This window comes from Nycticebus coucang, unplaced genomic scaffold, assembly GCF_027406575.1.
Source record: "Nycticebus coucang isolate mNycCou1 unplaced genomic scaffold, mNycCou1.pri scaffold_54, whole genome shotgun sequence".
Lineage (NCBI taxonomy): Eukaryota > Metazoa > Chordata > Mammalia > Primates > Lorisidae > Nycticebus > Nycticebus coucang.
This window is the reverse complement of record NW_026515584.1, coordinates 118,243-133,121: the sequence shown is the minus strand read 5'-3', so window position 1 is coordinate 133,121 and position 14,879 is coordinate 118,243. Positions and strand designations below refer to the sequence as shown.

Sequence of the window (14,879 nt, the reverse complement as noted above, 5' to 3'; positions counted from 1 at the left end):
GGAAAAAATGATTCTGCGTTTTGTATGGAACCGGAAAAAACCCCGTATAGCTAAGGCAGTTCTCTGTAACAAAAATAAAGCTGGGGGCATCAGCATACCAGATTTCAGTCTGTACTACAAAGCCATAGTGCTCAAGACAGCATGGTACTGGCACAAAAACAGAGACATAGACACTTGGAATAGAATTGAAAACCAAGAAACGAAACTAGCATTTTGCAACCACCTAATCTTTGATAAACCAAACAAGAACATACCTTGGGGGAAAGACTCCCTATTCAATAAACGGTGTTGGGAGAACTGGATGTCTACATGTAAAAGACTGAAACTGGACCCACACCTTTCCCCACTCACAAAAATTGATTCAAGATGGATAAGGGACATAAACTTTAGGCATGAAACAATAAAAATCCTCCAAGAAAGCATAGGAAAAACACTGGAAGATATTGGCCTGGGGAAAGACTTCATGAAGAATACTGCCATGGCAATTGCAACAACAACAAAAATAAACAAATGGGACTTCATTAAACTGAAAAGCTTCTGTACAGCTAAGGAGACAATAACCAAAGCAAAGAGACAACCCACACAATGGGAAAGGATATTTGCATATTTTCAATCAGACAAAAGCTTGATAACTAGGATCTATAGAGAACTCAACTTAATCCACATGAAAAAAGCCAACAATCCCTTATATCAATGGGCAAGAGACATGAATAGAACTTTCTCTAAAGACGACAGATGAATGGCTAACAAACACATGAAAAAATGTTCATCATCTCTATATATTAGAGAAATGCAAATCAAAACAACCCTGAGATATCATCTAACCCCAGTGAGAATGGCCCACATCACAAAATCTCAAAACTGCAGATGCTGGCGTGGATGTGGAGAGAAGGGAACACTTTTACACTGCTGGTGGGACTGCAAACTAGTACAACCTTTCTGGAAGGAAGTATGGAGAAACCTCAAAGCACTCAAGCTAGACCTCCCATTTGATCCTGCAATCCCATTACTGGGCATCTACCCAGAAGGAAAGAAATCCTTTTATCATAAGGACACTTGTACTAGACTGTTTATTGCAGCTCAATTTACAATCGCCAAAATGTGGAAACAGCCTAAATGCCCACCAACCCAGGAATGGATTAACAACCCGTGGTATATGTATACCATGGAATACTATTCAGGGATTAAAAAAAATGGAGACTTTACATCCTTCGTATTAACCTGGATGGAAGCGGAAGATATTATTCTTAGTAAAGCATCACGAGAATGGAGAAGCATGAATCCTATGTACTCAATTTTGATATGAGGAGAATTAATGATAATTATGGTTATGGGGGGGAATAGATAAGGAGAAGGAGGGAGGGGGGTGGGGCCCTGGTGTGTGTCACACTTTATGCGGGCAAGACATGATTGCAAGTGGGACTTTACCTAACAATTGCAATCAATGTAACCTGGCTTATTGTACCCTCAATGAATCCCCAACAATAAAAAAAAAAAAAGAAGCTGAGCAAACAAATTTTAGATTTAAACCCAGCCATCCAACATTTGGATTTAGCAGACATCTAGAGAACATTTCATCCCAACAAAACAGAATACATATACTTTTCATTAGCCAATGGAACATACTCCAAAATCGATCACAGCTTAGGTCACAAGTCTAACCTAAGTAAATTTAAAGGAATATAACTTATTCCTTGCATCATATCGGACCACCGTGGCATAAAATTTGAACTCAGTAACAACAGAAATCTGCACACTCATATAAAAAAATGGAAGTTAAATAACCTTATGCTGAATGATACCTGGGTCAGAGATGAGATTAAGAAGGAAATTGCCAAATTTTTGGAACAAAACAACAATGAAGACACAAACTGTAAGAACCTCTGGGATACCGCAAAGGCAGTCCTAAGACGGAAATTTATAGCACTGCAAGCCTTCCTCAAGAGAATGGAAAGAGAGGAAGTTAACAGCATAATGGGACATCTCAAGCAACTGGAAAAGGAAGAACATTCCAACCCCAAGTAGAAGAAAATAAATAACCAAAATTAGAGCAGAATTAAATGAAATTTAAAACAAAAGAATTATATAACAGATCAATAAATCAAAAAGTTGTTTTTTGAAAATGTCAATAAAATAAACATTTGGCTAACCTCACCAGCAAAAAAAGAGTAAAATCTCTAATTTCATCAATCAGAAACAACAAAGACGAAATAACAACAGACTCCTTGGAAATTCAAAAGATTTTAAAGAATATTACAAGAAACTTTATTCTCAGAAATATGAAAATCTGAAGGAAATTGACCAATACTTGGAAGCACTTCATCTTCCAAGACTTAGCCAGAATGAACTGGAACTGTTGAACATGCCAATATCAAGTTCTGAAATAGCATCAACCATACGAGATCTCCCTAAAAAGAAAAGCCTGGGACCAGATGGCTTCACATCAGAATTCTACCAAAACTTTGAAGAGGAACTAGTACCTATGTTACTCAACCTGTTCCAAAACGTAGAAAAAGAAGGAAGACTACCCAACAAGTTCTACGAAGCAAACATCACCCTGATCCCCAAACCAGGAAAAGACCTAACAAGAAAAGAAAATTATTCACCAATATCACTAATGAATATAGATGCAAAAATATTCAACAAGATCCTAACGAAGAGAATCCGGCAACATATCAAACAAATTATACATCATGACCAAGTCGGTTTTATCCCAGGGTCTCAAGGCTGGTTTAACATACATAAATCTATAAATATAATTCACTGTGTAAACAAAATAAAAAACAAAGGCCACATGATTCTCTTAATTGATGCTGAAAAAGGCTTTTGACAATATCCAGCATCGTTTCATGATCAGAACACTTTAGAAAACTGGTATAGAAGGGACATTTCTTAAATTGATAGGGGCCATATACAGCAAACCCACAGCCAATATCATATTGAATGGAGTTAAACTGAAATCATTTCCACTCAGATCAGGAACTAGACAAGGCTGCCCGTTGTCTCCACTGCTCTTTAACATTGTGATGGAAGTTTTAGCCATCACAATTACGGAAGAAAAGGTGATCAAGGGTATCGATATAGGGTCAGAAGAGATCAAACTTAAGCTTTTCACAGACGATATGATTCTATATATGAAAAACACCAGGGATTCTACAACAAAACTCTTAGAAGTGATCAAGGAATACAGCAGTATCTCAGGTTACAAAATCAACACTCATAAATCATTAACCTTTATACATACCAACAATAGTCAAGCTGAAAAAACAGTTAAGGACTGTATTCCATTCACAGTAGTGCCATAGAACATGAAATATTTGGGAGTATATCTAACAAAAGATGAGAAAGATCTCTATAAAGAGAACTATGAAACTCTAAGAAAAGAAACAGCTGAAAACATTAACAAATGGAAAAACATACCATGGTCATGGTTGGGAAGAATCAACATTGTTAAAATGTCTATGCTACCCAAAGCAATATACAATTTTAATGCAATCCCTATTAAAGCCCCACTGTCATACTTTAAATATCTTGAAAAAATAATACTTAGTTTTATATGGAATCAAAAAAACCCTCGAATAGCCAAATCATTACTCAGAAATAAAAACGAAGCAGGAGGAATTACGTTACCAGACCTCAGACTATACTATATATCAATAGTGATCAAAACAGCATGGTACTGGCACAAAAACAGATAAGTAGATGTCTGGAACAGAATAGAGAACCAAGAGATGAATCCAGCCACTTACTGTTATCTGATCTTTGACATGCCAGTTAAAAACATTCAGTGGATAAAAGATTCCCTATTTAACAAATGGTGCTGGGTGAACTGGCTGGCAACATGTAGAAGACTGAAACTGGACCACACTTTTCACTATTAACTCAGATAGACTGTCACTGGATAAAAGGTTTAAACTTAAGACATGAGACGATATAAATACTAGAAGAGAGTGCAGGGAAAACTCTTTAAGAAATCGGTTTGGGTGAGTACTTTCTGAGGAGGACACCCCAGGCAATTGAAGCAGCTTCAAAAATACACTACTAAGACCTGATCAATCTAAAAAGCTCTGCACAGCCAAGAACACAGTAAGTAAAGCAAGCAAACAGCCCTCAGAATGGGAGAAGATATTTGCAGGTTATGTCTCCGACAAAGGTTTAATAACCAGAATCCACAGAGAACTCAAACGTATAAGCAAGAGAAGAACAATTGATCCCATCGCAGGCTGGGCAACGGACTTGAAGAGAAACTTCTCTGAAGAACACAGGGGCATGGCCTACAGACATATAAAAAAATGCTCATCACCTTTAATCATCAGAGAAATGCAAATCAAAACTACCTTGGGATACCATCTAACTCCAGTAAGATTAGCCCCTATCACAAAATCCAAAGACCAGAGATGTTGGCGTAGATTTGGAGAAAAGGCAACACTTCTGCACTGCTGGTTGGAATGCAAATTAATACATTTCTTTAGGAAAGATGTTTGGAGAACCTTTAGAGATCTAAAAATAGACCTGCTATTCAATCCTATAATTCCTCTACTAGGTTTATAAGGTTTATACCCTGAAGACAAAAAATCACATTATAACAAGGATATTTGTACCAGAATGTTTATTGCAGCCCAATTCCAATTACTAAGTCATGGAAAAAGCCCAAGTGCCCATCGATGCATGAATGGAATAATAAACTGTGGTATATGTACACCATGGAATATTATGCAGCCTTAAAGAAAGATGGAGACTTTACCTCTTTCATGTTTACGTGGATGGAGCTGGAACATGTTCTTCTTAGTAAAGTATCTCAAGAATGGAAGAAAAAATATCCAATGTACTCAGCCCTACTATGAAACTAATTTTTGGCTTTCATATGAAAGCTATATCCCAGTTATAGCCTAAGAATATGGGGAATGGGGAGAGGCAGGGGAAGGAGGGGGGAAGATGGGCGGAGGGAGGGTGATAGGTGGGACTACACCTGTGGTGCATCTCACAAGGGTACTTGTGAAATTTAGTAAATGTAGAATGTAATTGTCTTAACACAATAACAAAGAAAATGCCAGGAAGGCTATGTTAACCAGTCTAATGAAAATGTGTCAAACTGTTCATAAAACCAATGTATGGTGCCCCATGATCACACTAATGTACACAGCTATGATTTAGTATTAATAACAAAAATTAAAAAACAATAAAAATAAAATAAAATAAATCATTTACAAAAAAAATAAAATAAAAAGTGAAGGATGAAAACAGAGAAGACATTTCTTAGAATCTCCTAAAGTGTTCTGCACACTTTCTTGTACATTTTCTTTTCTACACATTATACTAATGAACATAAAAATCATGATGAAGATGGTGACCCTCAGTTCTGTTTTCTGTTCATTGTAGGATGTAAGAGTTAAATGGTGAATAAATGTGATTAACGAAACATACAAAATTGGAAAATCAGAATGGACCAGACAACTGACAAAGGAAAAAGCAGCAGTGGGAAGGGAACCATCTACCTCGTTTGGAACTTGAACTTTTTCTTTTCGGAAGGTGAGAGTTCTACAGGCCTTCCTCATTCTGATTTGTTTACATAATTTGCTCTATTGTTTGCTTCATAAACACATATGCTTTTGATGATCTGTCTCTAGGTGGTGGGGAGAAATACACATTTTCTGATTCAGGTTTCATGATTTATACTTCTTAGATTTGCTGAACTCATCTAATGCCTCACAAACATGTTCAGCATGTACTGTTTTTCCTTCATCATAAGTGCCCATAGCAGCAGAAGCAGTGTGCCCTTTTGCTTGAATGAGGCACACTTCATTTCTTTGCTGTTATCAAGTTACAAATTTTGCATCACTAGACTGAAGCACAGTTCTGATATCTATTTTCACATTAATGGTTTTGGGGTTCCCATTTCCTGCCACTTCTCTACGGAGACAGCTTTCAGCATAAGCTCCCACAAAGAAAGAATGATAATAGTCAGAACAAACCCAATAAAGCTGTGAGCATGGCCATTTTCTTGTCTGGCATAAAAGTTGGACAAGTATTTTCCCTGCTATTCTGAACTCTCAGTCCATCTTTTCCCCGGGCCTAGAAGTCTGGAAGTCTAACCCCTGCAGAGCTCAGAGTTTCTGGTGGTTCTTTGCTAGGGCTGGGCATTGTATGGGCCATGGGACAGGCGCGCTAAAAATGTGACATGAGAAGAAGTGGAGAGATACAAGGGGTGGAGGACTGGCCCAGTGCCACCAAGTACATAGTAGCGGCTGCCAGAGGCTTGGGGACCTATGTGGTGGAAAAGCAGCAGTGATGGTACCCTGCTCCCTCCATGGTAAAATTTTGGGAAGCCATCTCACCACTTCTATGGACCACTAGAGGGAGCCCAACCTCGCTCCACAGCGGTACCAGAGGAGGAGTGTGGCTGTGTGAGAGCTGCATTCTCTGAGGGAGTAAAACACACAGAGTCAACCCCCAGCTTGGAGCAGACTCAGGGAAAACATGACCCAGTTTCCAATGAGCACCAAAGGGTGTCAGGATTCAGCTCCCTTTGTGTGCTGGTGGCAGAATGCAACGGCCTGGTTAAGGAATCATTGACTCCCCTTTGAATTTGGAAGGTACAGAACCCAGGCACATTTGCTCATTGGAGGGAACTCGGCAACAGACCCTCAGGATTAACTTTGACTGCTCGTGGCAGATGTGAAAAGTGGGGAAGGAGTTCCAACCTCCCTGCACTAACTCATTTGCTGGGTAGGCCTTTCTGACTCCATGGAGTACCAGAACAAGTCATATTTGAACTGCAAGTGGACCCCTGCTGTCTGCTTTTTGGAGACATTTTCAACTCTCCCACATGAACAGCAATTCTGCTGCCCAGGACAATTAGTTTAGAACTCCTGACCTGGGCTGGCTACCTGGGGATGCTCCAAGGTTGAACCCTGGTAGGGTTGAAATGGGAGAGACTGATTCTCCTCTTCAAGTTGTTGCTGCTTGGGGGTGTGGTGTCTTAGTTGCTTTTATCTCTCCCCAGCTAAGATTTCAGACAAAAGCCACTGATTCCCTAGGAATGGATAAAGGCTGGCTGAATACAAAACAGAGCCACCTAGCCCCATCACACCTATCATGTCCCCAGACTCTCAGGATGCACGATGGAAAGAGACCTTTGTAAAGCTGTAGGGAAAAAAGCCACAGTCACTAGTTCCAACTTTTTCATAAAGGGATGGTGAACTACAACTCAGGGATCCCTCAAACCATTTTCACTTTAGCAGCTTCTCCAGGCAAAATGTGAAAAATAACCATTGGCTGGTGTGGCGCCTGTGGCTCAAGGACAAGTATATGCAGTATATGCTGGCTCCATGTACTGGAGGTGGCAGGTTCAAAACTGGCCATGGGCAAAAACTGCAAAAAAAAAAAAAATCATTGGGCAGAACCAGTGGAAATACTCTGGTAATATGAATACTCAGAGTAGATTAACAACCCCATGGAATGACAAAAAAGACACAATAGAATATGCCATTCATAAACAAATGGTTGAAATGTCAGAAAAGGAATTCACAATATGGATGGCAAATAAGATTAATAGAATGGAATGAAAGTTGGAATTAGAAATACAAGGAGTAGTTCAAAAGTTGTCTCAAGAAATCAATGAATTCAAAGACAAAATATGCAATGATTTAGACATAAGGAGGACAAAAAATGAAGACCTCAATGAACTGAGAAATACAGTAGAATCCCTCAGTAATACAGTGAAGCAGGCAGAAGGAAGGATCTCCAAAGTTGAATAGAAAGCTTTTGAAGGCTCTAAAACACTCAAAGAGGCAGAGAAGTTGAGAGAAAAAATGGATCACTTGGTGAGAGGGTTGTGGGACCAGTTCAGAAGACCAAACATTCACCTAATGGGAATTCCTGAAGGAGAAGGGGATAATTCCAAATTATATCCTCTACTCCAAGATATAACGGAGGATAATTTGCAAAGCATGACAAAAGATACAGAAATTCAGATAGTAGATAGTGTCAGAACACCAGCACAACTCAATCCAAATAAAGCATCTTCTGGACATGTTGTAATTAACTATACCCAAGTAAACATGAAGGAGAGAATTCTGCAAGCAGCCACACATAACAAAAGTATAACCTACAAGAGGAAGAATATTAGAATGACTGTAGATATCTCTGTTGAAAATTTTCAAGCCACAAGAGGATGGTCATTCACCTTCAATCTCTGAAAAGAAAAGAACTTTCAGCCCAGGATCCTGTATCCAGCTAAACTGAGTTTCATTTGTGATGGAGGAATCAAATACCTCACCTGCATACACATGTGGAAGAAATTTGCCATAACTAAGCCAGCTATCCAGGAAATTCTCAGACTCATCCTCCATCATGATCAGCTTAATGGTCTACCACTAAAGTAAATTCACCCAGAAAATGAATAAAACCTAATATCCTCAATGGTGAAATGATTGAAAATATCCACTGTGGGGGAGGAGGCAAGATGGCTGATTGGAACCAGATTTCCACAGAGGCACCCGTCCAGAAGGAGAGTTAAAGGACAGAAGTTTAGCAAGTAAGCTGATGGTTTAGAGCTGAGCCAAGAGGGAAGACTAAAGAGCACATATCAAAGCATCCCTTCCACAAGCAAGCAAGCAGAGTTCATAGCTCTTCCTATTTTATCCCATGGGAGAGACACTCTATAAACCAGAACTCCTTCCCAAGAGAGGACTCACTAGTGTGCCATGGCACTCTCCCTCCAGGCATAAAACTGAACATAGACTCTACCTGCAATTCTGAACTTCCAGCACTCCCCTCCACTCTCATGCTGTGGTCTGGAAGCCTGTCCCCCATGGAGTCCATATTCTTGGGCATTTTCTCGAGAAGTGTGGACAGGGTGTGGGCTGTTACAAGTCTGTGCTGAAATGGAGGCATGGGTGGAAACTGGGGACTGTGGATCATGGGAGCCATACAGGAGAGAGAGAGATGGCATTCCACATGGCAGCCCAGCAGCTGCAGTGGTGGGATCAATAGGGCTCATGCCCCTGGTGATGTTTTGGAGAAACATTTTCCACCTCGCTTAGCAAGCAGAGGCAGCTGGGCCTTTGCTCTGGTGGCGGCCATGGGTGAAACAGATGTGGGATGGACACACAGGCCCCCTGAGCAAAGGATATGCCTGAGGTGATACCTGCCTTGAAGTGGCATGGCAGGAACAGAGAATAGAATCCACGTGCATGCAGAGACGGCACACTCCTAGGGCAGAGCTGAGTCAGAAATGCTACATTTGTGAGCCCAAGATGCAAGTGTTCCCCAGGAGCTTAGCTGGGACAAAAGCAGGCAGGCAACAGCATCAGCCCATGGAAGGGCTGAAACTGAGAGTCATTTATGAGCACTAAGTGAACCCACCCCAACATAGAGTGCAGTGTAGTCAGAGATGCCAGCTACATGAGTATAGGTGCAGCAGCAACAACACAGGGTGGGACTGAGCCATAGTTTCTGTGAACTCAAATAGTGCCTGGCCCATAGAGCAATAAAGCCAGAACAAAATGCAAACTCTGTGAGAATTGAGTTGTCTCAAGAATTCAATGAATTCAAAGACAAATCAACAAAGTTTTGACACATTGAGGCAAGAATTTGAAGCCTTCAAAGATCTGAGAAATACAGTAGAATCCCTCAGTAACAGAATGGAGCAGGCAGAAGAAAGGATTTCTGACAATGAAGACAAAGCTTTTGAATGCTTCCAAATGCTCAACGTGGAAGAGAAAGGGAGAGCAAAAATGGATCATTCTCTCAGAGAGGTCTGGGACACTTCAAAGCAAACTAACATTTGCCTTATAGGAATTCCTGAAGGGGATGAGGTTGCTTTGAAAGCCCCAAGATGCCCTTCTGCAGGAGATAATCGAGGAGAACTTACCAAACATGGCAAGAGATTCTGAAATGAAGAAAGAAGACAGTTTCAGAACCCCAGCATGACTCAACCCAAATATAGCATCACCCAGACACATAATAATTAACTTTGCCAAAATTAACATGAAGGAGAAAATTCTGCAAGCAGCCAGATGTAAGACAGCCATAATCTACAAGGGGGAAAATATTCGAATGACTTCAGATCTCTCTACTGAAACTTTTCAAGCTAGAAGAGGATGGTCATCAACCTTTAACCTCCTAACACAAAATAGCTTTCAACCCAGGATCCTGTATCCAGCTAAACTGAGGTTCATTTATGATGGAGAAGTTAAATACTTTAATGACATTCACATGTCGAAGAAATTTTCCATAAAGGAACCACCTCTCCAGGATATTCTCAATCCTATCCTCTATAGTGACCAGCACAATCCTCTACCAGCAAAGTCAACTCACTCAGAAACTTTTGATCAAAATCCAACTTCCACTGTTGCAAAAGGATTAAAAATGCCTACTGGACTTTAAAAAAAATTGATACCCAAAATACTACCAGGCTTATCAATATTCTCAATTAATGTGAATGGCTAAAATTGTCCTCTACAGAGGCACAGTTTTGCTGACTGGATATACAAATTTAAGTCATATATCTGCTGCATATAAGAATCTCAATTTACCTTAAGTGATAAATATAGACTCAGGGTGAAGGGATGGTCATCTATAATGCAGGCAACGCTCAATAGCCAAGACATTACTCAGAAATAAAGACAAAGCAGTAGCAATCATCCTACCAGACTTCAGTCTATACTATAAATCTATAGTGATCAAAACAGCATGATAGTGGCACAAAAATACCAAGGTAAATTATAGAACAGAATAGAGAACCAAGAGATTAAGCCGGGCACTTACTATCATTTGATCTTTGATAAGCATATCAAAAACATAAATAGGGAAAACATTCCCTATTCAACAAATGGTACTGGGTGAATTGGCTGGTGACTTGTAGAAGACTGAAACAGGACCCTCATCTTTCACCATTAACAAAAATTGATTCTCATTGGATAAACGGTTTAAACTTAAGACAAAAAATATAAAAATACTATTAGCGGGGACAGGGAAAACACTTGAAAAAATTGGCCTGGAAGAATATGCTATGAGGAGGACCCCAGTCCCCAGGCAATTGAAGTAACACCAAAAATATATTACAGGGATCTGATAAAACGAAAAAACATCTGCACAGCAAAGAACAAAGTAAGTAAAGCAAGCACACGGTCCTCAGAATGGGAGAAGATTTTTTCAGGTTATGTTTCCAACAACGATTTGATAATTAGATTAAACAGAAAACCTAAATTAATTAGTAAGGTAAGAACTATTGATCACATTTCATTTTAGGCAAGAGAATTGAACAGAAGCTTCTCTGAAGAAAATAGGCGCATGGCCTACAGACACATGAAAAACTGCTCATCATCTTTAATCATCAGAGAAATACAAATCAAAACCACTTTGAGACATCATCTAACTCCAGGAAGAGTAGCCCACATCACAAAATCACAAAACTACAGATTTTGGTGTGGATGTGGACAGAAGGGAACATTTCTGCACTGCTGGTGGGAATGCAGTCTAATATGTCCCTTTTAGGAAGAGGTTTGGAGAACACTTAGGATATTAAAAGTAGACCTACCATTTGATCCTGCTATGCCTCTGCTAGGAATAAATCCAGATGACCAATCATCATTTTAAAACAAACATATTTGCACCAGAATGTTTATTACAGCCCAGTTCGTGATTGCCCAGTCATGAAAGAAGCGCAAGTGCCCATAGCCCCTGAATGAAGTAACAAATTGTGGTATATGTATACCATGGAATGTTGTGCAGCCATAAAAAGATGGAGACTTTGCCCCTTTTATGTTCACATGATGGAGTTTGAACATATTTTTCTTAGTAACATATCTCAAGAATCTAAGAAAAACTATACTCAGTACTGTTATGAAACAAATATATAATCCCCCATACTTTTATATGAATGATGAATCACAACTATAGCCCAGAATGAAAGAGGGAAGACGGGGGAGAATAGGGGAAGGGGGAAGCTGTGTGAAGAGAAGGTAAACAGTGGGACATCACCTATAGTGCATATCACAAGGGTACATGTCAAATCTTTTAAGAGTAGAGTATAAATATCTTAACACAACAAATAAGTAAGGTGAACCCTATGTTAACCGGTTTGATGTAAGCATTCCAAATTATGTCTAAAATCAGCACCTTGTACCCCATAAAAGGAGTAATGTACAGTTATGATTCAATAAAAAAATTATGATATAAAAATAAGAACTTCATAAAAAAAAACTCTCAGTGTCCCTTCATTTCGACAATAACTTCTGACTTCTTTGCTTGTTTTTGTGTTTGTATTATCTTCACATTTCTACTCACCTGTGTCAAATGCATGCCGAGTGTCCGTGTGCATTGTTAGCATTTTTACAGTATACCTTTTTCTTTCATTTAAATGAACTTTAGGAGGTGAGTAGAGATTATACTTCAGGAACACAAAGTAGGCATGCGATGGGACATATTTTTGTGACTGAGGCCTTTTTATTGAGAAAATGCCTCAAACACTAAAGAGTGGACACTCCAGGTACATCTTTCCCCTCACAGTCTGGTATACTGTTTGTTACATTAGATGGTGAATTTTCAGAACTTTGCTCCTTCCTTACACTAACTCAACTAAAGGACAAGCAGGAATTTTGTATTATTCACAGTTTTAACCAGAACTCTGTTTCAACTCATTTCTCAGGTGTTTTTATTTACTTCCCCATTCCACTTTGCCTTGTTTGATGCACAGTTGCTTATACTTTTGAACGCAAGGAAGTTCTGAATGTACAGATACATTCTATCAGTCCTCATTCATTCCTAGTCAGGAGACATGTTTCCATATGCAAACATGTGTAGTACCCATTCAAAGAACCCCTAAAGGCCCCTGTCTCATCCTGAGTTCCCTGCACATCTAAACCCCCTCTTGGGTTAATTCCCAAAACAGGTTTCAGAATAGAACAGGAAGTTCCCTTAGTGCCCAAAGATTCCTAGACACGGGTAAAACAATGGTGCAACTTACCACAACCCCCTAGCAATGGCTAAACAATGATGGAAAGCTTACTCGAGTAAAATTTCCCAATCCAAGTTTATCCCCATGCCAGCTGCCAGAATGCAACCCCCTGACTCACTGTAACCAGTGCCAAACCCCTGACTCACTGTAACCCCACCCTTGTGAAAACCGACATGCTTTTGGCCCCCTGAGCCAACTCTGTAACTCTGCCCCTGAGCTAACCACCTGCCATGTTTGGCTTCTGTTTTTGCTTGGCTTGCCACATAGCACAAAATCGGTATAAAAATCAGCTTGATCCTCGCCTTGGGGCCGTTTGCCCTTTGGACAAAAACAGGCCTGCGCGGGTGTAATAAATCACTATCTGATTTATACCTAGAGTGGGTATACCTGAGTCTTTCTTCAGGTAGCATGAGTACAACACATGCACTATTAACGTGCTTATTTCCGTTCTGTGTTTAAAAATTGATAACTGAAACCTGGGAAATTTTACATTATCACAAGACAAAATCAGTAGCAATCAGAAAGAAAAGCCAATTCTCAAATGTGAATTTAAATGATATAGCACAATATGACAGTGCTATTTTCTGAAACAGACTGTCGGCTTAAGCCCACATTTAATATTTTCTTTCTTTTTTTTTTTTTTTTTTTTTGGCCGGGGCTGGGTTTGAACCCACCACCTCTGGCATATGGGACCGGCGCCCTACTCCTTGAGCCACAGGCGCCGCCCCACATTTAATATTTTCTAATGTCCTCATAAGACAGTGAGTGAAGGAACCTTGGTACCGTTTAATAATTTCCTGAAGCTATGTCAGTTACAACTTGCTGCTGTACCCTCACATCAAAGTCCCTTTCTTCAAGGTCGGATTTCCTACATAGGCACAGTCTAATGACCTAATTCCCTCTCTCAGCACACACACTGAACTGAGTTAGAGGCCACAAGGTGGAAGAAACACTCTACCTGGCACGACTGATGTGCAGTATAAAAACTACATTACGGTTTGGTACATTGGGAATGATGACTCTTTGAACATGAGTCCAACTCAGTGGTCATCATGATGAAATTGCTGGTAATTTCTCTTGCTTAGTAATATGATTCTGTACTTGGCATTACCGTCCTTATCATGTAAAGTTACAAAACTGAAGAGCCAGAAAAACACCAAAATCGTCTGCCTGGATTCCAAGGACAAAGATTAGCTGTAAGTCACTCTACTTTAGGAAGGTTTAAGTTTTATAACTAGTTAAAAAAAACTGTTCAAAATTAAATATTAGCTAACCACATATGAATTCTAAAATGCCATTCCAGTAGGAAATGTCCCTTGGACTACGTCACATCATTCATGTAAAGAAAACAACATTAAACCAGGAACTTAAATTTAAATTTGTTGATACCTGTGGCTGGTTATTTTCACTTCCTTTAGGTTCTTCTTCCTCTTTCACTGATTTTGATAAAATTTTGTGTCCTGTAAATTTCATATATTAAGTTAAATGACATTGCTTAGAATGATGTGATAAAATCTCTCAGCTTTATAAAAATGTATACAAACCTAAATTTATTTTTATCTTATAAATTGAGAGTTTAGATGAAGTTAAGTCTTTAGCAAACTATATACCTCTTTAAAAATTACTCCTAATCATCTAATACTTGAAAAACCACTCAGAAGTGGCTACTAGATGTCACCAGGTAGAAGGCATATGAAGATCACAGATTCACTCACAAATTCTTCCATACAACATAAATGACAAAGCCATCATAAACAAAGAAAATTTTATCAATCCAGAAAAACATATCAAGTAACCTATGTACTCCTGTCTACCTCCTATTAGAACCTTCAACGCGTTGCACATGTTAATCATCAAGTTGTTGTTACTTTTTATACCTTCATCAGTGTATGCCTGGTGATATATATGTGAAATGCTT

The 14,879-nt window shown here is 39.3% G+C and overlaps 1 protein-coding gene across 1 annotated transcript in view; it reads right to left on the bottom strand.

Moving 5' to 3' along the window:
• The window catches only part of LOC128579436 (POTE ankyrin domain family member B-like), an 84,026-nt gene that overhangs the window by 12,111 nt on the left and 57,036 nt on the right, over positions 1–14,879 (bottom strand). Inside the window, exon 12 of the mRNA XM_053581533.1 lies at positions 14,351–14,421. Coding sequence (XP_053437508.1) covers positions 14,351–14,421 — 71 coding nt within the window. The remainder of the gene's footprint in view (positions 1–14,350; positions 14,422–14,879) is intronic.